A 23,570-nucleotide genomic window follows, 5' to 3' on the forward strand; every position below is an offset into this window, starting at 1 on the left:
GTGCCATGCCCCCCCCCCGCATTAAATCCTGAGCATGCATCTGTGACCTGGCAGTGATGTGGTCAAGGGTGTGAGATGCCCCATTCTCTCTTGTTTCCCCAATTGAAGTAGTTTTTTCCCATTGAGAAAATCCCCAGGAGTGCAGCAGCGACCCCTCACATTACCACAGTAGTGAGGGCACCCATTCACCTTAGGTAGCCTGCTTTTGATCTTTAACATATCCCCCTATTCCGTGCATGTTTACTTAGAAGTAAGAAATAAATATTGCTCCCCTGCAGTGAATCTTTAACGTATCTCCATACATTTGGAGCCACAGCGTTTCGCTAAATTGCAGTAACAATCTTTCGGGTTTATGGGAGCTTCTCATCGCAAGCAGGGAGATGGAGAAAGGGACAAAGGGCGGGGGTTGGAAACAACAACTCCCCAGCATAGTGCTGGAATGGGGTGAAATTGTGGGGGGTGGGCTGCTCTCAGGGAGAGCCTTCAGATGCTGCAATCGAGAATGGGGGATTTTGGCTTCTCAAGGCGAAAGTGCGCACGTTGGGGAAAAGGGGGAGGAGATAATGTAGTAGCAGGGGGAGCCTGGACAGGAGCGGGAAACAAGCCTCTTCCATTGGTTGAGCATCCCCTGCCAGGTTGATAACATGCAGTTCTACTCCCCCGACCCCCACCTGGAAGTATATTGCTTTCAAGCTCTGTGTGACCTGTGAAAACTAGATTTTAAAGATACAGTACACTCAGCTTATCTTGCTTCGTGTGTCCCTGACAGACCAAAGCTGATTCCATGAAAATCCGGATAATACTCCAACAGGCTTCTCATTCCATTGTCGTGAAGATTCCCCCCAGGAGAATGCTTTGCACACAGAGGATACACACTTGCTCTGGCACTTTTTATTTTAGACATTTTAGGTTTGTTCACAAGACAGGGATATCCATCCCCTTCTTTTGTCATCATCGCCTCATAATTTAAAATATACTAATTCTCACCATGTCTTTTTCTAATTCTACAATATGCTTATCATAGGTTTCCATGGCCCATGGAATACAAAACCTGATCAATGCTATACGAATGATTCACAGTGTTTCAAGATATTATAATACTTCTGAGAGAATGACATCACTATTTATAAAAGTAAGAACTTTGATAAGAAGTATTTGTGTATGTTATTTTAAAAGAGTGGAAATGTTTCAGAATGCAAAATTATAGAATTCAGTTTTTTTATAGTAAAGACATCCCTCTTTAACTCTCTCTCCTCTTCCCTTGACATAGAACTATATTGTGATAGTGAAATCTTGCCACTTACAGCACATGCTTCATGGAGGAGGAGGAAGGGAGAGTTTGGGCTTAGGCAGCACAGGAGTCAGAGAGGAATGGGAGATGGGCAAGAGAGAAGTGCTAGGGGGAAGAGAGTGGATTCATTTAATACATTGATGAGGGAGCTAGCCATCCTCGGTCTTCCCCTCTCTAAAATGTGAACCATGGTCTCCTCCATGACTCCCATTGCACAGTAGCCTGTTCATGCAGTTTCCCTCCCTTGGAAGAGAAATTGCATTATCTAGACTTTTATATGATTGGACATCATCATAGGTCACCCAGCTCATGCATTCTTTGAGATGCAGGAGAATGTTACTCACCCACATCATTGCATGTGGGATGCTGTTGCCAAAACATGAACTGGGGCAGAAACAGGCCAAAAGACAGTGGCAAGAGAAAGAGTCAGGTGAGACAGATAGTATGAGGTGGCGGTGGGTGGTTCTCCCACAGTCAGTAAATTAGAGAGTGTTCTGTGCATAAGTATTTACAAGCCATAATGTTGGCTGTTGGTTTCTAGTGTGTGCATGTCTGTCTGTCTGTCTGTCTGTCTGTCTGTCTGTCTGTCTGTCTATCTACCTATTTAGGCAAAAAATATGGTAAAAACTGCAACAATTATTGCATGTATTTATATACTAACTATCAAAGGCCAAAGGGCCATTTACTGACTTAAATGTACACAATAGCATTACATATGAAATAAAGTGCCAAACTGGATGTGCAGCAAGAAGGTAGCACGTTGTGTGGATTTTGTACAACATATTCCTTTGTGTACTGTGTTGTTGACACTAGGAGCCGTGTTCAAACATAATGGGAAAACATGACTGTGAGTATGAGCCGCAGCAAACTTGCCTTTCTGGTCGTTTGGGGGCTTGCCACCCAGAAGCGCAACATCGCAGCCAGTGGCAGTAGGGGCCACGCGTGCACCAGGAACCGGTGGTGCTAGCTGCCAGTGGTAGGACATCATTGGATCCTACCAGTTGACTTGGAAGTCACTTACTGGTCAACATGATTGTCATCCTTCCATATATATATTTTCCTCATGTTCTAACTATTTTGACATACCTGGGCCTTTTTGTCTTTTATTTGCATATGATAGGTTACAAATCAAATGGTAACAGCATGCAAGGCATATATTACCGATGGAGGTTTTAGTCGTGTGTGGGAACAGGATACACCAACAGTAATTAAGAAAATTAAGGTTTGTGTGGCACAGTGTATAGTTTCAGTGGCATTATATCTGCCCCCTACTGATTCTTTCCTAAAAGATGTATGCATATGTATTATCATGAATGTATTTACTGCTCTAAAACAGGACTTAAATTTTCATGCTAAATAAGTGGTTGTTGTGAATTCTCATCAAGTCTATTAGGAAAATATGTATAGTACTATAATTTACATGACTTTTTGAATGTTTTAAAAAATCTGATCCTCCTTAGTATAGTTTGCTGCCTAATTAGGGCCTGAGGGGATTTTCCCCAGCACAACACTTTGTGGTTTGGTCTTTACACCAGGAAATTAAAAGAAATTAATTTTGAACTGTTAGAAACTAGCAAACACCTTGTCAGCATTTCCTCTTAATTAGCAAGAAATGAAGGTGGGGGGCAGGGAGAAGAACCCCTTAATGTTTATGCTAAGAAAAGTTTCTCCTCAAAACTCTCATTTCTTGCTCATGTGAACAAAAATAGATTTAGGTTTCTTCACAATTCAGTAGACAGCCATTAAGCATGATGAAATATTAATTTTGAATATAAAAATGCAAAGGCATTGGAGAAGCTACCAACACAGTAAAAGCAACTGCAAATGGTGGGGTTTTTCTACAATAGTTGTGATATATCAATAGATGGAGAGAGCAATCCTAAGGTCGCTAGACACCGCCTAGCAGGCCATAGGATATGCTAATTTCCCAGAACCAGCCTTGGAGTCTGCGCTCCAGGTCGGTTCCCAGAAAACTGACTGCCCCTCTTGTCCGCGCTGCCTCGGAGGCAGCGCGGAGAAGCCCCGTCCTCTGCACTTGCAAGAGGAGCGCAGAGCAACTGAAAAGGGGCGAGGCTGGGAGGGGAGAGCGGAGCTGCACGTATGACCAATGTGTTGTATGGCAGCTTCCTTTCCTGGTCGGCCCCCCCACCGCTAGAGAGCCAAAAACTGCTGTCTAGGGAAAAATGGCAAGGCAGGAGAGGTGCAGAGGTAATGATCCCCCCATGCCTCTCCTGCCTTGCTTTGGATAGGCGGTCGCCTATCTAGTTAGGATTGCACCCTTGTTGAATTTATATCCTCCCTTCTCAAGGCTCAAGGCTCACTGCTTACAGCTCTAGATGTCCTGCCTAATAACTTTTTCTTCCATTCTTTCTGATATCGGCTGTTTGTTTTTAATGTTTTTAGGACTGTATTTTTCTGTTTAAAGAATATCAGAAAAGTTTTCACAAAACAAGAAAACAAATTTTGGAGACTTTAGGGGAGAAGACATTTGAAGTATCTGAGATGTATATTTTTGGCAAATTTGAAGCTTTCTGTAAGAGGCTAGAAAAAGTAAGTGTGTTTCAAAAACATCTTTAAGAATAAAACACAATGCATATTGTCATTTGATTTCAGCCTGTAAATGAAAGGATTATGTTAACATTAAGTCTATGTATTTGTAAGGGCAGCAGGAAACCCCTTATATTAAGGTGAACAGTGAACACAGGTCATTTAATTTTTTTAGCAGATTGGAAGAACTTGTTATTAATCAGTGGTTCCAGTTCTTTGCGGTACATTTTACCTAACTTTCACCACTGCAATTTGGGCCCAGTTCAATACTGAGGTGCAGTTCATATCACATTAGTCCTTCTCCTCCCCCCTGCAGCGGTACAGGCCATGCAGAGGTTTAATTGTGTCAGTAAGAACTAGGCCTTGGTGAATTGAACACAAGGGCTCTTATGGATGGATGCCAAGCAGCCCTCCATTTTAGAAGGTTGCAGTTAGGATAAAACCCCCATAAACTGAGGAGTTCTGAGGGCAGTTGCCAGTCAGAACAATCTGGGTATATTAGCCGGATCTGCCCAGCCTTAAATTCAGTGGTTATTAATGGAATTCTTAGTTATTGCTTTGAAGTGAAAATAATTTCCCCCCAAATTTTAGATTACAGAGATGATAACCATAGTTCAAACTTTTTCCGCACTGAATATGTCTACCATTGAAGGGATTGATATTATGGCAATTAAGTTCAAAAATATCTACCAAAGTGTCCAAAAGAAAAAATATGATATTCTTGACCCACGGAAAACAGAATTTGATGTAGATTTTGCAGATTTCATGACGAAAATTGAAAATTTAGAGGTATGTAACATTCATATTTCTACTAATTCAGAGATAGAAATGGTTGACATTTTTGAGTCTTAAAAAGAAAACTAAGGGTGTACCTGATATGTTTCCTGAGGAGAAGGGGGCATTGATGTTACTGTCTGGTTATCTGCCTTGGTCTATTTGCTTCTTTCCAGGTTTGCAGGGAAGGGCTCTTTTACGCCTCGCAACAAACATGGGATCTTTTCTGTTGCTTTATACTGTGCTCTGTGGTGCTGTAGCACAGTGTCTATGTTTCAGGGGGCAGGGGAAACATGCTGAGGTGTCTGGGGGCTGTTTTCATCATACGGTGTTGGGGATAAGGGAAAAGAATCTCCATGGTGGTTTTGAACCAGCAGTGCTCTAGACTCTGCATTACCAAAGTGTACCACGGGGGCAACTGGGCTGCTGGCTGTGTCTCAGCCCCTTTGCTCATTAGGCACTGTGTGTGTAACTGCTGACGTTGGTGGGTGGGTGTGCAGTGGATGGTGGGGCCTCATTGGCTGCTTGTGTTGGTGGCCAGGCTGTGGTTTGGAGCTGCTAATCACTTTCTGTTAACTTAATTCCATGCACACTGCAGACATGGCTGTCCTCTGCTCCACCTCCCCCACTAGCCATGTTTTTCTTTGCCCAGTGGCTGCCCTTTCCCTCCAGACTAGAAGGGGTTTGGTTGCAGCAGATTTTCTGCCAGGATAAATGGTGTGGGTCTTCCTCCTAGTGGATCCCTGCACATAGGATTCCTTGGTGAGTTCCTGCCATTAAATTTTTACCTTTTCCTTTAGGTCCAAATACAGACATTTATGGGAACATGTTTTGGAAAAATCTTGTCTTCACAACATGCTCTCCAGCTGCTTCAAAGGTATGGCAAACAGGTTTAGGAGATATTTTAAATTAGAAGAAGTATGATTTTTAAAAACTATTTTCAGACTGGACAGTGGGCATCTCTACACCAGCCTAAAATCCTGCATTTAAAATGGGGCTTTCTGCTTCCATTTTAAATGCAGGATCACAACAGCTCCCTTTCCCCCCCGCTTCCCCCTCCTTCTCCCCGTATCTGAGTCTTCCATTATCTTTCATTGATCTCGCTCCTCTTCTTGCCACTTTCCCTCTTTTCACAGAGGGAACACAGGCGGAACACAACGGGATAATTTGATAGCTCATTATCTGCAATCTATTTAGAAATGGAACAAAGGGCATTTAGTGCATGAGATGCCCTGGAGGGTCACGGTGTCATGTAAAGAGCCCGCGAACTTCCATGAAGGAGCAATCTCAATCTCAGGTTAAAAGCTCCGTGTCAAGAAAGCCAGTGTAAAAGTTTATGCAGATTTTGAAATGCATGGGAAGATGCTGTCTCTCTTGCACATCTCACAAACAATGAATTCCCTCTTGGCTAAAATATACTTGATCTGGAAAAGGATACCACATGCCAGCCTGTTTCTCATTTCCTTTGTAGCATAATTAATAATATATCTCCAGCTGAAGCAAATTATATCATGCTCTTGCAAATGGTGTTTAGTGGAAAGACACTAGGACAGTTATCGCATAATAATTGTCTTATTGTACGATAAGTCCATTAAGAGTAGACACCTTTAACATGAATATGGGGCTCTCACTGGATGAACTTCCATGGTAGGGAACTCAGTAGTAAGAGCTACTTCTCATGGCAGCTGGACTGGTGTTACATGGCTGTTTGCTGTGGTAAACAGGTAAAGCTGAAAGGGAGATGTGCATCTCCAAATACTTGAGGTGAGTCATCAGATATTTGCAGTTGAATCATCATTGGCTATGGGCTTCTCCACATGAGCAATTTATTGCACGCTTGTGATTGGCTGCTCGTGGAAGTTTGCAGGTCCTTTACATGATGTCATCAACATCCAGGACATCTCCCGTGCCTTTCCCAGGTAATTTCACTTTATAAAAGGTCAGAGATAAGGCACTATTTAAAATTATCAGGGATATCCCCAGTGTGTAAAGTTGGCATTGCAGTATGGTACAGCCACTAGATGGCACTGTTTCATTGAACCTTATGGAGCTTTGCCAAGAGGGAAGTTTTCAATTAGAAATCGTGTGGTTGCTGTCTATAGGAGCTCATAGTGAATGCAGAAAGACCCCAGAAGAAGAAAGCCTGGTAAGGGTGTGGTTTTTTCCCTTAATGTAGGGACACCCTATGGCTTCCTGGCATACGTTAATTTTAAGTTTGATGTGGATCTCCCTTTCACATAAGTGCAGCAAATGCCAGCTTAACAGTTCAGCCACAACGAACACAGCTGGCAAAATCCAATGCTGCACAAGCGAAAGGCAGCTCGCTCAATAGATCTTTCCCCTTCTGTCATGTTCTGGTACGAGCAGGAGCCCACATGGCTCAGAGCAAGGCAGGCTGGATGTTCCGGCACCCAGGATTGCTCCTAGTGAGTAAGTTACTCCATAAGGAGGCTGTCTTCATGAGCGATTTGGTACGAAGTTTAGAGCAGTCTGTAACAGATTATGTCATCGCTAATCCACTGCCAACCAGCTGCTTCCCTCTTGAAAAGCTACATTTTCTGATACTCCTTTTACTCCGACTTCCTTTTTGTTTGTTTTTTTGCTGAAAGCGGCTCTCTGGCGGTTTTACCACACTGTGCCATGACCACCCCACATTAAATCCTCTGTGACCTGGCAGTGATGTGGTCAAGGGGGTGGGATGCCTCATTCCCTCTTGTTTCCCCAATCTAAGTAGCTTTTCCCCATTGAGAAAATCCCCAGGAGCACAGCAGTGACCCCCACATTCTGTGCACGTTTACTCAGAAGTAAGAAATAAATCTCACTTCCCTTCAGTGAATCTTTAACATATCTCTATGCATTCACAGCCACCGTATTTTGCTAAAGTGCTACAGGGTAACTTTAGTAACTCGCCCTAAAATACACTTTCACTTCTTCGATTCTCTCTTAAATCACTATTGTGATGCTGTTTCTCTGTGATATGTAAAGTCCCTTCTCTGCTTTATTGCAGTAACAATCTTTTGGGTTTATGGGAGCTTCTCATTGCAAGCAGGGAGAAGGAGAAAGGGAGAAAAGGAAGACTGGAAGCAATAACTCCGCAACAGATTGCTGGAATTCGGTGAAATTGCCGGGGGGGGGGATGCTTTGAGGCGGAGCCTCCAGATGCTCCACTTGAGAATTGAGGATTTTGACTTTTTAGGGAAATCATCACACATGGGGAAAAATTAGTTGCTGTCCATTCATAATAATGTAGAAGCAGGGGGGAGCCTGGACAGGGACAAGAAACAAGCCTCTCTCATTGGTTAAGCATCCACTGCCACTTTGAAGATGTTCAGTTCAAGTCCCCGCAACCCGGAAGTATGTTCCTTTCAAGCACTGTGTGGCCCTTGAAAACTGGATTTTAAAGGTACGGTACACTTGGTTTATCTCGCTTTGTGTGTCCCTGACGGACCAAAGCCAATTCCATGAAAATCCAGGTAATACTCCAACACACTTTTCATTCCATTGTCATGAAGATCCCCCCAAGGGATTGAACCCAGATTGAAGCTTTTTATGCTTCGGTCCAGAGGCCACCTTCCTTGACTTGCACATTAACTCTGAAAATGTGCACGTTAACTACATTCACACAATTAACGTCTTGTCTAGTTTGGCCCTCATAAATGAATGAGCATCTTTAGGCAAAAGCCTCCTTCATCAATTGCAGCTACAAAAGCTGGTCCCACAATAACTATATTTGATGACATGCCTTGTTGATTTTGCCACAACAAACTAAGTTACAGCAGTTCTTATTATTCTTGCTTAGTTCTGAAGAGGAAACATGAGTTTCAGCTTGGAATGTTAAACCTCCAAGCTTGCAGGAGCACATTCTATGTTCTTCTGTATTTGAATATGATCTCTTAGGTTTCAGAAGCTGAACATGCCATGTCTTCAGCATGAAATAGCACACACGATTGCTCGCATTCTTCAGCATTATGTTGCAGAACTTGAAGCAACTAAAAAGGTATTTAGTGTATTTACCTTGAGTTGAAACTGTACACTTTAATAGTTTTACTTGTTAGTTTTTATTTGATTTATTTGTAGATGCTAATTTTAACCAATAAGGGCAAATTTTAATAAATGGGCCTGGGACTTAGTGCACACTTGTTTATTTTTTGAGGGTAATTTGATTCTTGTGTGTTACTGTTATACAAAGGTGTTTTTACAGCAGATAAGTAGCATATCAATTCAAATATAAGAATATAAAGAAAATAAAAATATTAAATATTTAAATATAACAATGTGGTCACTTTTTTTTTATTAAACTCTAAGTTACCATGCACATTTCCTTCAAAAAGGCACCTATTGAGGTTTTGCTATTTATTTCAATGTTGTTGTTCAGTCGTTAAGTCGTGTCTGACTCTTCGTGACCCCATGAACCATAGCACGCCAGGCCTTCCTGTCCTCCGCTCTCTCCCAGAGCGTGCTCAAGTTCATGTTCATTGCATTGGTGATGCTATCTAACCATCTCATCCTCTGCTGTCCCCTTCTTTTGCCTTCAATCTTTCCCAGCATCAGGGTCTTTTCTAGTGACTTTTCTCTTCGCATTAGGTGGCCACAATATTTGCGCTTCAGCTTCAGTATCTGTCCTTCCAATGAGCAGTCAGCGTTGATTTCCTTTAGGATGGACTGATTTGACCTCCTTGCAGTCCAGGGGACTCTTAAGAGTCTTCTCCAGCACTACAGTTCAAAAGCATCAATTCTTCAGCGCTCAGCCTTCCGTATAGTCCAGCTCTTACAGCCATACATTACTACTGGGAAAAACATAGCTTTGATTAGACGGACCTTTGTCGGCAAGGTGATGTTTCTGCTTCTTACTATGCTGTCTAGGTGTGCCATAGCTTTCCTCCCAAGGAGCAAGCGTCTCTTAATTTCATGGCTACAGTCACCATCTGCGGTGATCTTGGAGCCCAAGAAAATAAAATCTGTTCCTGCTTCCATTTCTTCCCCTTCTATATGCCAGGAAGTGATGGGGCCAGATGTCATGATCTTAGTTTTTTTAATGTGGAGTTTCAAACCAGCTTTTGCATTCTCCTCTTTCACCCTCAACAAGAGGCTGTTTAGATCCTCTTCGCTTTCTGCCATTAGGGTGGTATCGTCTGCGTATCTGAGGTTGTTGATATTTCTCCTGGCAATCTTAATTCCGACCTGTGATTCATCCAACCCGGTGTTTCTCATGATGTACTCTGCATATAAGTTAAATAAGCAGGATGACAATATACAGCCTTGTCATACTCCTTTCCCAGTTTTGAACCAATCAGTTGTTCCATGTCCGGTTCTTACTGTTGCTTTTTGACCCTCGTACAGGTTTCTCAGGAGACAGGTAAGGTGGTCTGGTACACCCATCTCTTTAAGAATTTGCCACAGTTTGTTGTGATCCACACAATCAAAGGCTTTAGCGTAGTCAATGAGGCAGAACTAAATGTTTTTTCTGGAATTCTCTTGCTTTCTCCATGATCCAGCGAATGTTGGCGATTTGATCTCTAGTTCCTCTGCCTCTTCGAAACCCAGCTTGTACTTCTGGTAGTTCTCAGTTCACATACTGCTGAAGCCTAGCTTGTAGGACTTTGAGCATAACCTTGCTAGCATGTGAAATGAGCGCAATCGTATGGTAGTTTGAACATTCTTTGGCATTGCCCTTCTTTGGAATTGGAACATAAACTGACCTTTTCCAGTCTTGTGGCCACTGTTGAGTGTTCCAAATTTGCTGGCATATTGAGTGCAGGACTTTAACAGCATCATCTTTTAGGATTTTAAATAGCTCAGCTGGAATACTGTCATCTCCGCTAGCTTTGTTGTTACTAATGCTTCCTAAGGCCCACTTGACTTCACTCTCGAGGATGTCCGGCTCAAGTTCAGTGACCACACCATTGGGGCTGTCAGGGACATTAAGATCTTTCTTGTATAGTTCTTCTGTGTATTCTTTCCACCTCTTCTTAATCTCATCTGCTTCTGTTAGGTCCCTGCCTTCTTTGTCCTTTATCATGCCCGTCTTTGTACAAAATATTCCCTTGAGATCTCCGATTTTCTTGAAGAGATCTCTAGTCTTTCCCATTCTATTGCTTTTCTCGATTTCTTTGCATTGTTCATTTAAGAAGGCCTTCTTATCTCTCCTTGCTATTCTCTGGAAATCTGCTTTCAGTTGGATATATCTTCCCCTTTCTCCCTTGCTTTTTGCTTCCCTTCTTTCGTCAGCTACTTGTAAAGCCTCATCAGACAGCCACTTGGCTTTCTTGCATTTCTTTGTCTTTGGGGTGGTTTTAGTTGCTGCCTCCTGTGCAATGTTATGAACCTCCGACCATAATTCCTCAGGCACTCTGTCTATCAGGTCTAATCCCTTAAATCTATTCAACACCTCCACTGTATATTTATAAGGGATATGATTTAGGTCATACCTGAATGGTTTAGTGGTTTTCCCTACGTTATTCAATTTAAGCTGAAATTTTGCAATATGAAGCTCATGATCTGAGCCACAGTCAGCTCCAGGTCTTGTTTTTACTGACTGTATGGAGCTTCTCCATCTTTGGCTGCAAAGTACATAATCTGTCTATTGACCATCTGGTGATGTCCATGTGTAGAGTCGTCTCTTGTGCTGTTGGAAAAGAGTGTTTGCTATGATCAGCGTGTTCTCTTTATGCCTTTGCCCTGCTTCATTTTGTACACCAAGGCCATACTTGCCTGTTATTCTGGTTATTTCTTGACTTCCTACTTTAGCATTCCAATCCCCTATGATGAAGAGGACATCATTTTTGGTGTTAGTTCTAGAAGGTGTTGTAGGCCTTCGTAGAACCAATCAACCTCAGCTTCTTCGGCCTCAGTGGTTGGGGCATAGACTTGGATTACTGTAATGTTGAATGGTTTGCCTTGGATTCGTACTGAGATCATTCTGTCTTTTTGAGATTGTACCCCAGTACTGCTTTTCCCACCCTTTTATTGACTATGAGTGCTACTCCATTTCTTCTAAGGGATTCTTGCCCACATTTATTTCAGTACAATGGATTAATTGAAAAAGTAGTTGAAAGCCTGATGATAAATTAGCTAAAATTCTTCAGTTTGTTCACAGCCCTAATAAAAAGGGATCTAAATAGTTGATACCATAGGAAAGGTAGAAAAACACTGTTTTTATCCCTGTGTGTGTGTGATAGGCTTTAGATCGGAGATTGGACTGATTAGCATTAAATGCATTATCAATTGGAGAAAGAGCAGACTGGAGCATCTCTCTCTACAATCAGCATCTCAGACCATCTTCCGAGTGCCTCTGAGGGAGGTTCGGAGGATGGCAACTAGGGACAGGGCCTTTTCAGCAGTGGCCCCCAATTATGGAATGCTCCCCCTAACAAGGCCTGCCTGGTGCCAACATTGACATATTTTCACTGCCACCTCTGTTCCAAGGTGCTTGATGGCAAATGATGGGTTGTTTTAATGCATCAGTTGAACTGAGTAGTTTCATTGACTATGGCAGTTACTGATGTTTTAGTCATTTGATGGGGTGGTTGTATTTTAGTATGGTATGGATAATTGTTTTAGCTGTTCTAAATTTTTTATGTTTAAAATGTTGCTATAAATTGCCTTGACTTGTTTTATTTTTGTTTTTGAGAAAGGCACCTAAGGAAGTTAATAATAAATACATATGTGAGAGAACAAATTGAACGTTATGCATTTCTTAAACTTCCTATAATTTTAAAATACGAGAATAAAGATGTGTAGCATCACTAATTCATGTTCTACATTGTTATAAATTAGCCTAACTCACTGTTTCATTTGTAATACTTCCTTTCCCTCCTTCATTCCATTATGGAAAACTATACTTAATGGGTTTGTAACAAATACGATTGCTTTCAACAGCACACTTTCATGTGTAATCCCAAATGCTTGTGCAGGTGTGTAGCAGAAGCCTCATTTTAAACTTACATTTGCTTTGTTGCAGCTTTATCAGGCTCAAAAGGATGACCCTCCCCTGGCTCGAAATATGCCCCCAGTCGCAGGAAAGATCTTGTGGGTGCGGCAGCTATTCAGGCGTATAAGTGAGCCAATCAATTATTTTTATGTAAGTGGGCCATCATCACCTGCCTGAAAGTGATAGATTTGTGAACCATAATCAGTTACTATATTAGATTGTCTTACGTCGTTTTAACCTGCGGTACAACAAGAGTACTGCTGGCTTTCGTCATGTTTCCCCAAATCTTTCAGAGCAGATTAGTGCTGCTGAATGTGAATTTGAGTGAAGTGATATGGAAGAATCCTGCAGGTGGTGCTGTTTGGCTGATTTTGAAAGCAATCCCATTCCCAACTCACTATATCCAGTGCATAGAGGATTTTGTCATTTTATTGATCCTTATTAGCAATGGCCCATAAAGTGCATGTTTTGGTCACTTTAGAATAGTTACAGGTAACTAGGAAACCATGAGATGCTGGTCAGTGTCTTTGTTTTGCTGCAGAGATAGACTTCCGTTAGGCATCTCAGGGAGGTTTTCTGGACCCTGTGAAGTGACATGGGTGTGCATCCAAGCCAAATTGACACCATTAATTTTAAGATGGGTGTCAGTAAAATATAACATTGGAATCTGCAGAAACGGAAGTGCTGCATTGTGAATGAATATTTCACCTGAAGATATTTCTCATTCCAGATAGTGGATTGCTTGAATTTTTAGAACGTTTGAGGAGGAGGTAGAATGATCAGCTGGAAAAGGCTGAGCTTTGCTGCTGTGGAGTAAATGGGCTCCTATGGAGCCCCTTGTTCTTCTCATTGACTAATAATAAAACAAGTGGGTCTCACAACAAAAAGTTGCAGTCTAGCCTCACCTCTGTTCAGGATTCCAGCTGGCCAGCCATGCCTTTCTCTGGGGTACTAAACTGTTAAAGCAGGGGCGGGGAACCTCTTTCTGCCTGAGAGCGGAATTCAATTTCAGATATTTTCTCAGGGGTGTTTTCTCATCCAGTGGTGGATGGAGCTGAAGGCGAAGGTGGTGTGGGCAAAGGCAAAAGACATGGGGACAGAAATACCCCCCAGTATACTTGAACTTAAAGCTCTTACTGCCAGTAACAAAGCCATAGGAAGGTCATTTCAACTTTTAGAATGGGGGGAAAACTGCACAAAAGCTGGGAAACCACCAAACAATCATAGTTGGTAGCGGGGCCAGGGCTATTTGGAGAACCCCGGGAGTGCCAGCTGGGACCCAGGCAGGCCAGATTTGGCTCCTAGGCCTGAGGATTCCCACCGCTTCGTTAGAGGCTCAAGCAGGCCAGTTTACTCTCTCCCCTACTGCCCTTATTTCTCTTTTCCAACTGAGAACCTAACTACACATCACGCTAAAAGCAGAATAAAAGCAAAGTGTTGTCTGCAGTTTTGTGAAATGTAATACTAAGTGCGGGGCGGGAGGGGGGATTTTCTTTGGGGACACACTACACAGGGAATTTGAACCCTTCCTTTCTCAGCCACAATTTCAATGAAAATCCCCTCCGTGCAATAACTAGCCTTAGAAAAAATGACTTTTTTTCCTAAGGGTAATAGGCACACAGGGGAGGGGAGTTGATTTTCATTGAGAAGGGACAGGTTAAACAATCCCTCCCTATAAGCTGTGCTCCCAGTGAGAATCACACACCCCTTGCCAAGTATTATATATATGAAGAAAACTGTGATGACGCTGCATGCCGCACAGGAAATGTAACATGTAATTAGGCCCTGATTCTATGGCTCCTGGAGACCACTGAGCATGCTTAGTTCTCACTGCGGTGTTTTTGGAGAGTTTTTCTTTATTTTATTTTTTTAGTTTACAAACTTTTATACTTTTGTGTATGAGGGAGTCCCCCAAGTATGTAGAAACAAAATATCTTATTTGTAGGGGGGCTGTTTTGCTTCCAAACTAATAAGCACTTAGCTACCTGAGTCAGCTACATCAGTTACAGAAGCCAATAAAATTGTCATATGATAGCTTTAGGCAAAGATCCCAAAAGAAATTTTATGTAAGTGCAGGGCTGAACCTCATGCAGCTAAGATTTCATTAGCTTTCCCTGCTGCATTTTCCCACTGCCAAAGACTTAAACTACTACCCATTTAAAAAGTGGCTTGTCTATTCAGCAATGGGAACTCCTGGAGAGAAAACAGTGAATTAAATCCCAGCTTCTTAACGTGTTCCTCCTTTATGTATATATTTGACTTTGGGTCCAGGCATATAAAAGCTGAATTATGATGCTGTCTGTAATTACACTGAAGATGCGATGGTGAGCATTATTAGCATATGCATAATCTTGAAAGGCTTTTTACAATTCATCTTATGCAAGATCACACAATAGATGCAGGAAGATACAATCTGAACTGAAATTAATTTATTAAAAGGAGGCAGTATTTTATTCACCTACCTTTTTAATATGTATATCTTTATTTACAAATATTTTAATAGAAAAATTCAGATATCTTGGCAAGCGCAGAAGGTAAAGCAGTCGTTCGATTATACAATAAAATTTCCTATGTATTGGTGGAGTTTGAGGTTCTCTATCACACAGCTTGGATGAAGGAAATTTCACAACTACAGTATGGTAAGTACAACAAATATCACTAAATGGTATCATTGCACTGCCAAGTTTTGCTTTGGGCAATATTCCAGGAAATGAATGTAATTGTATAATATTTTTTTATTTAATTGCATAATATTTTTCTATTTAATTGCAGCATTGCAAGTTACACTCTTGGTACGACATCCTGAAACTGGAAAGCTATTGGTTAATTTTGATCCCCAAATTTTAGAGATTGTTCGAGAGACTAAATGTATGATAAAGATGGGACTCGAGGTACCAGAACAGGCAAAGAGAATAGTTAAAATTGAAAGTCAGGTTAAAACAAACAAATTATGCTTGGAGGTAGGTAAAGAATGCTATTAGTTGATTTTTTACAAAATGCAGGACTTTGGATAGCAGTTATCATATTAACATGTTTTTTGTATATAGCACATCAGAACTTTATTCCAGTAGTCATGCCAAAGTATTCAGATGGATAAATTCACCTTAAGTTCATTTATATAATTAGGGAATTCCAAAATATTTACCTACATGTGCTTGCTTTATCATTCATGTCAGTGTGTATTTGCTATGAATTGTGAACTTCACCAACCCTTGTGGGCTGGACATAGCTGCGTGGGAAAGGAAGGGCTAATTCACTCTCCTCCTTCTTCCTTCTCCCATCATTCTTTCTCCCCTCCCGCAGACCTCTATTTATTTTAGTATTTATTTGTTACATTTATATCCCGCCTTTTCCTCCAAGGAACCCAGGGTGGCATACATGATTCACCTCCTCTCCACTTTATCCTCACAAGAACCTGTGAGGTAGGTTAAGCTGAGAGTCAATGACTGGCCTAAAGTCACCCAATAACCTTCATGGTCATGTGGGGACTAGAAGAACTCAGATCTCTCCAGTCCCAGATCAACAGTCTAAACACTACATCACTCTGGCTCTAAAAACCATGCGGTGCTTGGGAGACAAGTGGCTTTCCTCTGCAGTTGTCAGATAGACACACACATACACACACAGAGGAAAGGGAGTAGTGGGAAGTCTGTGTCAGGAGAGTTGGCCACTGACTATTTCTGGAAATGGGGAGTGGGGTGCACTAGCTGTCTTCTCATCCCTTCCCATTTTTTCTCTGACAGGAGACAACACTTGCGTTTGTCATGGTGTTGCTGTTGTTGGTAGTCAGTCAGGGTCAAAGCTGACGGCCATCCTCTTCCTCTTCCCTTGCACCTCCTCCCTTTTGGCTCTTCTACAGTGTGGGGCCAGGGTGTCAGCTACTGATGGACTCAGCTCTCAGTCAGAGAGAACCAACTTTCCTTCCTGCCACTTAAAAAAAAAAAGCAAATTGTTTTCTCATCCCTTTACTATTATTTTTAATAATTATTGCACTATGTTTTCTGTTGTTTTTTTTTAAGGCAAAAGTGTGCTCCCCGCCACTCTCCCTGCCCTTCAACAACAGGTTCCCAGTGACTCCTCCACGCTTCCTTATAATTTTGAAGCTGGCTGGAGAGCCTAGTATGGATAGCGGTCACTCATTCTCAGGCAGATCATGTCTGCTGAGCGTCTGCACATCTCTTCAGCCTCCTCTTTCTGTCCTTGATTTGTTCACTCTGCCACTACAATGGTGCAGCAGTGTTGCTTGACTAGCAGCTTTTCTTGCCATTTATGAGTTGCTCCCTTACTGCTCCCAATCTCAGTGGCTCTGTAACTGCCCCCAGCTCCACATCTTCCATCTACTCCATGCTCAGCACCAGCCACAGGGGCTCCTGTAACTGATGTAGCCTTCTAGTGTGTTCACACCCCTTGAAATGGTTATAACTGGATGTTAAAGGTGTGCTCAGGTATGGGAAGTGGAGCATGGTAATAGCACTCACCCCCCTAAATGTCACTGCAGACATGAAAACCATGCCTCTTTGGAAAAACCATGCCAAAAGTTGGGAGAGAAGCACTAAGGGCATCCACACCAGGGATGTATGAAAGTCACTTACCTTTTCGCAGGTGTGATTCGCGGTGGGGGGGAGGTGCTCTGTCCCTCCCCCCAGAATCCTCCCTGGCCGTCTCTGCCCTGCGGCGGCTCCACAGAGCCGCCAGCCAGGGCCGTCCGCAGCCGGAGTTCCATAGCGACTGCCATTTGCGTCCTGCCAGGCTGCTGTGATAGGCTACGTAAGTATTTACATAGCCTATCTCAGTAAAGGCAGGAACGCAAACGGCGGCCGCTACACCGTTTGCGCCACTGCTCTTTTTGTGATAGGCTACGTAAGTATTTACGTAGCCTATCACAGTGAAGGCAGCCACGCAAATGGCGTAGTGGCTGCCATATGCATGGCTGCCTTTACCGTGATAGGCTACGTAAGTAGTTACGTAGCCTATCACGGAAAGAGCAGCGGTGTAAACGGCGTAGCGGCCGCTGTTTGCGTCCCTGCTTTTTGCCGTGATAGGCTACGTAAATACTTACGTAGCCTATCACGACAGCCTGGCAGGATGCAAATGGCGGCTGCTATAGCGGCCGCCATTTGCTGCCACAGCAGCTGGCCAAAAGACCAGCCGCTGGAGCCGCCTCTGCCGCCACCCCAGGTAAGTTTCGTTCCAGGGGGATTCCGCGGGGTGGCGGGGGGTGGGAGGCCGTTCCGCCACGGGTTTTGGGGGGCCGAATGCCAGTGCATTCGGCCTCACTGAAATCCATGGCAGAATTCTCCACCATCCCTAATACACACATGTGGAGATTGTGCCGCTCTTCCTCCCTTTTCAGAAAAGTTGGACTTTCTGCATTCTGGGAAATCAGTGGAAAAACACAAGAGAGCCATGATTTGATTACTGCATCATGTGTGAATAGCCTGCAGAAAATGAATGAACAAAACAGAACAATTCCTTACGAAGCACCTGGGGTGTTTCCAGACGGAGGGCTACTAGCACTACCAGTTGAAAGTCATTGTGGAGCTGTTCTGCCTTTCGGTGGAAGAATTGGTGGGAAAACACATGAGGGTTACAAATGGAAGACAATATTGCCTGGAAAGACCTCCCATTCTCCCCAAAACAAAATGAATGAATCAGTGCAGTTGCACAATAAAAGCCTAGTCTGGAAGAGAAACTTGTGTGTAAGCAACCTCTGTCTCTTTAAACCTTTTGCAAATAGCAGCTGTGGAGCAGAGCCCGGTCCAGATTGGGAGCATGGCACAGGTCCTTCCCCATGCCATGGTTTCCAGTGAAAATGGCCCCCTCCCAGAGCTGCTGTTTACCCTGGTAGGGAACACATACAGACCACTCCCCAAGGGCTGCTATTTGTAAAAAGAGAGATGTCTAGTTTGGCCCTCAGTTCCTTGGAGAAGCTTCAAATCTCCACTTACTCCAGGGCAAGGCTGATCCATGTGTGTCATTGGGGAATGAAATTCCCACAGCCCAACTTTCCTTCTTGTGTGTGGCTTAGGAGGTAAAGTTCATCTCCCAAGGTTTTAGGTGAGAAAGGTAAAAGGCTGTTTGGCAGACCCTACTAATAAAGTGTTAGGGGGCCAAACTGCGCATTATGTGGATTGGATCTCACTGGGCATGTACCAGTTTTTGGCATTCTGTCTGATGTGGACAACACTTGGCCTGCAAGCCGCATGCAGTCCCCAACATGTCTGCTGCACTACTAAACCTGGTAGTGTCGATTTTTTTTAATTAGAAAAATTGCATCTGTTGCTCTACAAGGGTCAAATTTAGTTTGTTTGCAAGCTAATTTTGACCCTTTTGGTGCTCCATTGTGGGAGTGGCATGGAGCTTTGCAAGCTAGCTAAATGTAATCCTTGTAGTGCTCTGTAGAAGTTTGTTGATTTTTTAAATCCCCCCCCCAGAATGCAACCCATGGGGGGAGAGTGCGGGGGGCAAAATGGCCCATGGACCTCTTGCAGTTGCCCATCACTGACGTAAACCTATACTGGTTGGGGACTTTGGGAGATTGTGTTGCACAGTCACATTTCAGTTTCTATTAGCATCTATTAAGCTATGTAATACTTATTTTAAATCACAGAATATTCTACACTGCTATGAAAATTTGTGTCAAGAAGTGCCAACTGTGTTTGTTAATTTGATGGCACCAAAAATGAAAAAGGTGAGTTGTAATAAGCATAATTTATTTCAAATCAATTGCATTCATGTTGTGTTTGTATGTGTTGGGTGTATGTTTGTTTAATGAAAGTGATTCAGTTAGAGCTACAGCACTATAACCTGTATTGTTCAGACCTTGAAGTCCCCAGTGAGTCTATTCAGAGGAAAGAAGCAATCAATATGTTTCACTGCCTGTGGGTTGTCACAGCTCTGATTGTATCTATGGTCCTGGTACCCCAAATAAGTGCATATGTCCCGATTCAGAGGTTCCTTGCATGATTTTTTTTAAAAACCCAATGTGTACAGGGGCTTCTGCAAGTATTTGGAATGGAATACCTCCATGAATGCAATGAAAGGAATATAGAGAGCTGTCTTCAATAGATTATTATGACGCCTAAAAACAATACTTTGTGCTGCACAGTATTTAGAAAAATCACAAAACCTTGCCTGCAGGCTTCCAATCTAATATAGCATGAATGGGGAAGCTTGCATTTGCCAGGAGTGCCAAAGTGTCTCTCACAGGGAATCTACTGTAGAATTAGATAAAAATAAATATTGTAGAATTAGGTAAAAGGAAGAAATAGAGCAACCAAAGATGATTCCATGTTTGTGAGCCCATGTAGAGTAAAAGAGGCTTACAATGAAATTTCTTAGGACTGGAGAAAAAGTTTGTGATGTTTGTATTGAGTTTAATGCCATGTAATCCATGACAGGATGCTTTAAAAAAAGAGAGACTGAGCCTTAATAAAGAGAAAGTCATTTGATTGTCCTGATTGGTTATATATTATAGTCCAAATAAATGTTTGTTTTTCCTGTCCTTAGGTGGAATCTGTCCTGAGGCAAGGGCTTTCAATTTTAACCTGGTCATCTTTGACTTTAGATAGCTTCTTTCAAGAAGTTGATGAAGTTATGAAGATGTTTAATCAACTTTTGAAAAAGGTAAACATTTGCCAGTGCATGCTCAAAAGGTGGTGGTTGTTTATATTATGCCTTCAGCATATATGTATCTTACAGATGCTATAAGAAAAAATAGACAGGTGACTGCCCCAGGGACCATACAGTGTAAAATAATGGGGGGAAACAACAAGGGAGAATAGGGTGAGACAAAAATAGGAAGGGATTAATGTAGAAAAAGGCAAATGAACATACTTAAATCTTGGGACCAGGGACAGTAGTCAGTGCTACTGCAATGCTAGCAGAAATGAACTTTAGCACAACCAGAAACTAGCGCAAATTAGCACTTCTGGAATGGGACAAGTCAGTGGAGCTTGTGGAAAGGAGACCTGCTGACTGCTCCTGTTTCAAAAGTGCTAAAAAACTGTAGTTTCTACAGTTGCACAGCAAGTGACTAAAGAAACACCTGCTCCCATATCAACCTGTTCATGTACTGAAGTCATCTGCTGATGTCCTTCTCTGCCACCCAATGTGAGGCAAGTGGCAACCATAGAGAAGGCATTTTTGGCAGTGGTGCCCCATTTGAGGAACTCAGCTGGCACATTCTTTATTACCATTTCGGCACCAGGTTAAGACGATTTTGTTCACCCAAGCTTTTTAATTGATTTAATTGTGTTCTGTATTCTACTTATGGATGATATTCTGGAGGTGACGGGCTCGACCTTGGGGGAGCTGGGGGTGGTGACGGCTGACAGGAAGCTCTGGCGTGGCTGGTCCATGAAGTCCTGAAGAGTCAGAAGCGACTGACCAAATAAGCAACAACAACAACAAATTCTACTATTTCCTAGTAATTTTGAGTGGCTTTATTTTTATTGTATTTTTATGTGGTTGTAAACTGCCCAGTTGTAAACTGTAAACTTGGGGCCGCGGTGGCTTAGTGGTTAAGACGCTGAACTGCAGACCAGAAGGTCGGCAGGACAGCAGTTCGAGACCCGAGTGCCGCATGACGGAGTGAGCTCCTGTCTTCAGTCCCAGCTCCTGCCAACCTAGCAGTTTGAAAGCAAGAAATTGCAAGTAGATAAATAGGTACCGCCTCGGCGGGAAAGGTAACAGCGTTCTGTGCACCTCGGTGTTCAGTCATGCCGGCCACATGACCACAGAAGCGTCTTCAGACAGCGCTGGCTCTTCGGCTTAGAAACGGGGATGAGCACCGCACCCTAGAGTCGGACACGACTGGTTGGGGACACCTTTACCTTTTTTTAAACTGCCCAGAAAGCAATTCATATAGGACAGTATATAATTTTTTAAAATAAAACACAACAAATGTGGATGCATTTTGGAATGAGGATTAAGGGTATAAGCCAATAGCCACATGGAAAAGGTGGGTTTGAGAAGGAATTGGGAGGAAGGTAGCATCGAGTACATGTTTCAGGAGGAAGTTCAACATATAGGTGGCAGAAGGGAAAATCAGCAGGTTAGGAACATAAGAAGCCGCCTTACACCAGACCAGATCGTTGGTCTGTTTAGCTCAGACTTGTCTACACTGACTGGCTGTGGCTCTCCAAGGTTCCAGACAGGAGTCTTTCTGAGCCCTGCCTGAAAACGTCAGAGATAGAACCTGGGACCTTCTGCATGTGCACCATGTGCTCTACCAGTATGTTTTGGCCCTTCCCCGGTTCAATTCAAATCCACCTTGATTTTAATCTGATTCCATTTTTAGAAGTATTCTGCATGCAAGCAACATATAAAATCCATTCAAATCTCCAAAGTGCTACAGGAGAGATAGAACCATAAAGTTATAATGCACTTGACATTATTATTTAGGTTGATGGGAAAACTCCACTAGTTTATGATTGATATACATTGATTATGGCATAAACCCTAGTTTATGCCATAATCAATTCCTTAGTCTTTAAAGTGCCCCAGGACTTTGTTGTTTTTACTTCAGCAGAGACTGACTACCCTTCTGAAAGCTGTTCATTACTGTTGGTTTTGGAGGAGGAGGAGCCCTCAATACCAATTTTAACTATAGAAAATCAGGAAAAATAGGATGGTAATTCAAAGAAAACATTTGCATGAAAATACTATGGTAAATGATATTTTAAATGGTTATGGATAAAAATTAAAAAGGGTGTATTGTGTTTATGTTTGAGAACTGAGAGTGGCTGTCTGAAGGGGAAATGCCTACATGTATAGCAGGGAGGATGAACCTCTGGTCCACAGGCCAAACTTGGCCCACCAGGCCATCCCATCTGGCGCCTGGGGCTTCAGCTGAGGCTCCTCCACCTCTCTGAAGCCCTTCACCCTGCCCCCTGAAGGGAAGAGGAATCCCCACTGTTATCCAATTGAGAAGGGAAGTAACACACTAAGGGGAATCCTTGCTGTTATCTCCAATCACTGATTGAAATAATACCAAATGAGAGGGTGAGCAGTGCACTAAGTATTTCACCCATCTTGTGTCCTCCCCAGTGGGAGAAGGCACCAGGCTGGCAAAGCTGGCTGGAATAACCCACACATCGCAAATCAGGTCCCTCCCTGAAGTGTTGGTGGGAGGAGCTCCAGATGGTGCTTCAGGTGAAGATTGGATTATGTCAAGGGTGTGGCCTCACTCTTGTGAAAGCTTGGGGCATCATTCAGACCACTAGCCAAAAACTGTTCCCCACTCCTGATGTATAGACTTCCATGGAAGGTAGAACCCTGATGGTGCAGGCTCCAACTCCTGGAAAGTGTACACGCACAGAAGTCTGCACATTATAAGGCCTGGATGGTCTCACCTGAGATGATAGAAATATCCCCACACAGACACCCCTGACAGACCCTGTTGACTAAATAAATGGGGCTGTAGTTCAAGCCAACTTCTGTGTCTTGCTTATTTATTATCATCTCCACTCACAACTATAGAATTCCCTAAACAATATTATTGTGTAAACCTGGAAAGTAACCCGCATGTTATTAATTATCATTTATTTTTTTACAGATTAATGACTTATGTGAAATGCAGATTGATTTAACAATGAAAGATATAGCAAATACGCTTTTGCTTGTACTACCAGATAATGCAATGAAAGTGGAGGATTTACTGGCACGCAATGAGGTAACCGCAATTTTAAGAAACAAAAATAAACGTTAGGGATGTATGAGAATGCCATTTGGGGGATGAAAACTCAGTGGATTTTTCCTGTTCAGTCCTGCAGATTTTGTTCCGTTTCCCCTCACTGACATCGACTCGATCTGTAGCGAGTCAAGCTAATATGCAGTTTCCATGGGTTTTTTTAATGGCAGCAGTTTGCGGGGGGAAACATTTGGAGAGGGGGAATCTTGATACTTGCGCAAATGGTGGTGTAATTATTTTTTTTAAAAATATCATTGGCAATCTTGCACAAGTGTGCATGATCACAAGCCTACCTGTCTGCTATGTAGCCCCACAGAGTAATATTCCCCTATTGA

The 23,570-nt window shown here is 42.7% G+C and overlaps 1 protein-coding gene across 1 annotated transcript in view; it reads left to right on the forward strand.

Annotated features, from left to right (window-relative positions):
- DNAH8 (dynein axonemal heavy chain 8) overlaps positions 1-23,570 on the forward strand; it is a 197,386-nt gene that overhangs the window by 18,315 nt on the left and 155,501 nt on the right. Inside the window, exons 9-20 of the mRNA XM_084832480.1 lie at positions 1,025-1,132; positions 2,412-2,513; positions 3,695-3,841; positions 4,430-4,627; positions 5,413-5,489; positions 8,510-8,609; positions 12,573-12,692; positions 15,046-15,181; positions 15,315-15,502; positions 19,153-19,233; positions 20,052-20,168; positions 23,101-23,217. Coding sequence (XP_084688606.1) covers positions 1,025-1,132; positions 2,412-2,513; positions 3,695-3,841; positions 4,430-4,627; positions 5,413-5,489; positions 8,510-8,609; positions 12,573-12,692; positions 15,046-15,181; positions 15,315-15,502; positions 19,153-19,233; positions 20,052-20,168; positions 23,101-23,217 — 1,491 coding nt within the window. The remainder of the gene's footprint in view (positions 1-1,024; positions 1,133-2,411; positions 2,514-3,694; positions 3,842-4,429; positions 4,628-5,412; positions 5,490-8,509; positions 8,610-12,572; positions 12,693-15,045; positions 15,182-15,314; positions 15,503-19,152; positions 19,234-20,051; positions 20,169-23,100; positions 23,218-23,570) is intronic.

Source organism: Heloderma suspectum, chromosome 1, assembly GCF_057233095.1.
Source record: "Heloderma suspectum isolate Gila_16-S chromosome 1, 16-S_ref, whole genome shotgun sequence".
NCBI lineage: Eukaryota > Metazoa > Chordata > Lepidosauria > Squamata > Helodermatidae > Heloderma > Heloderma suspectum.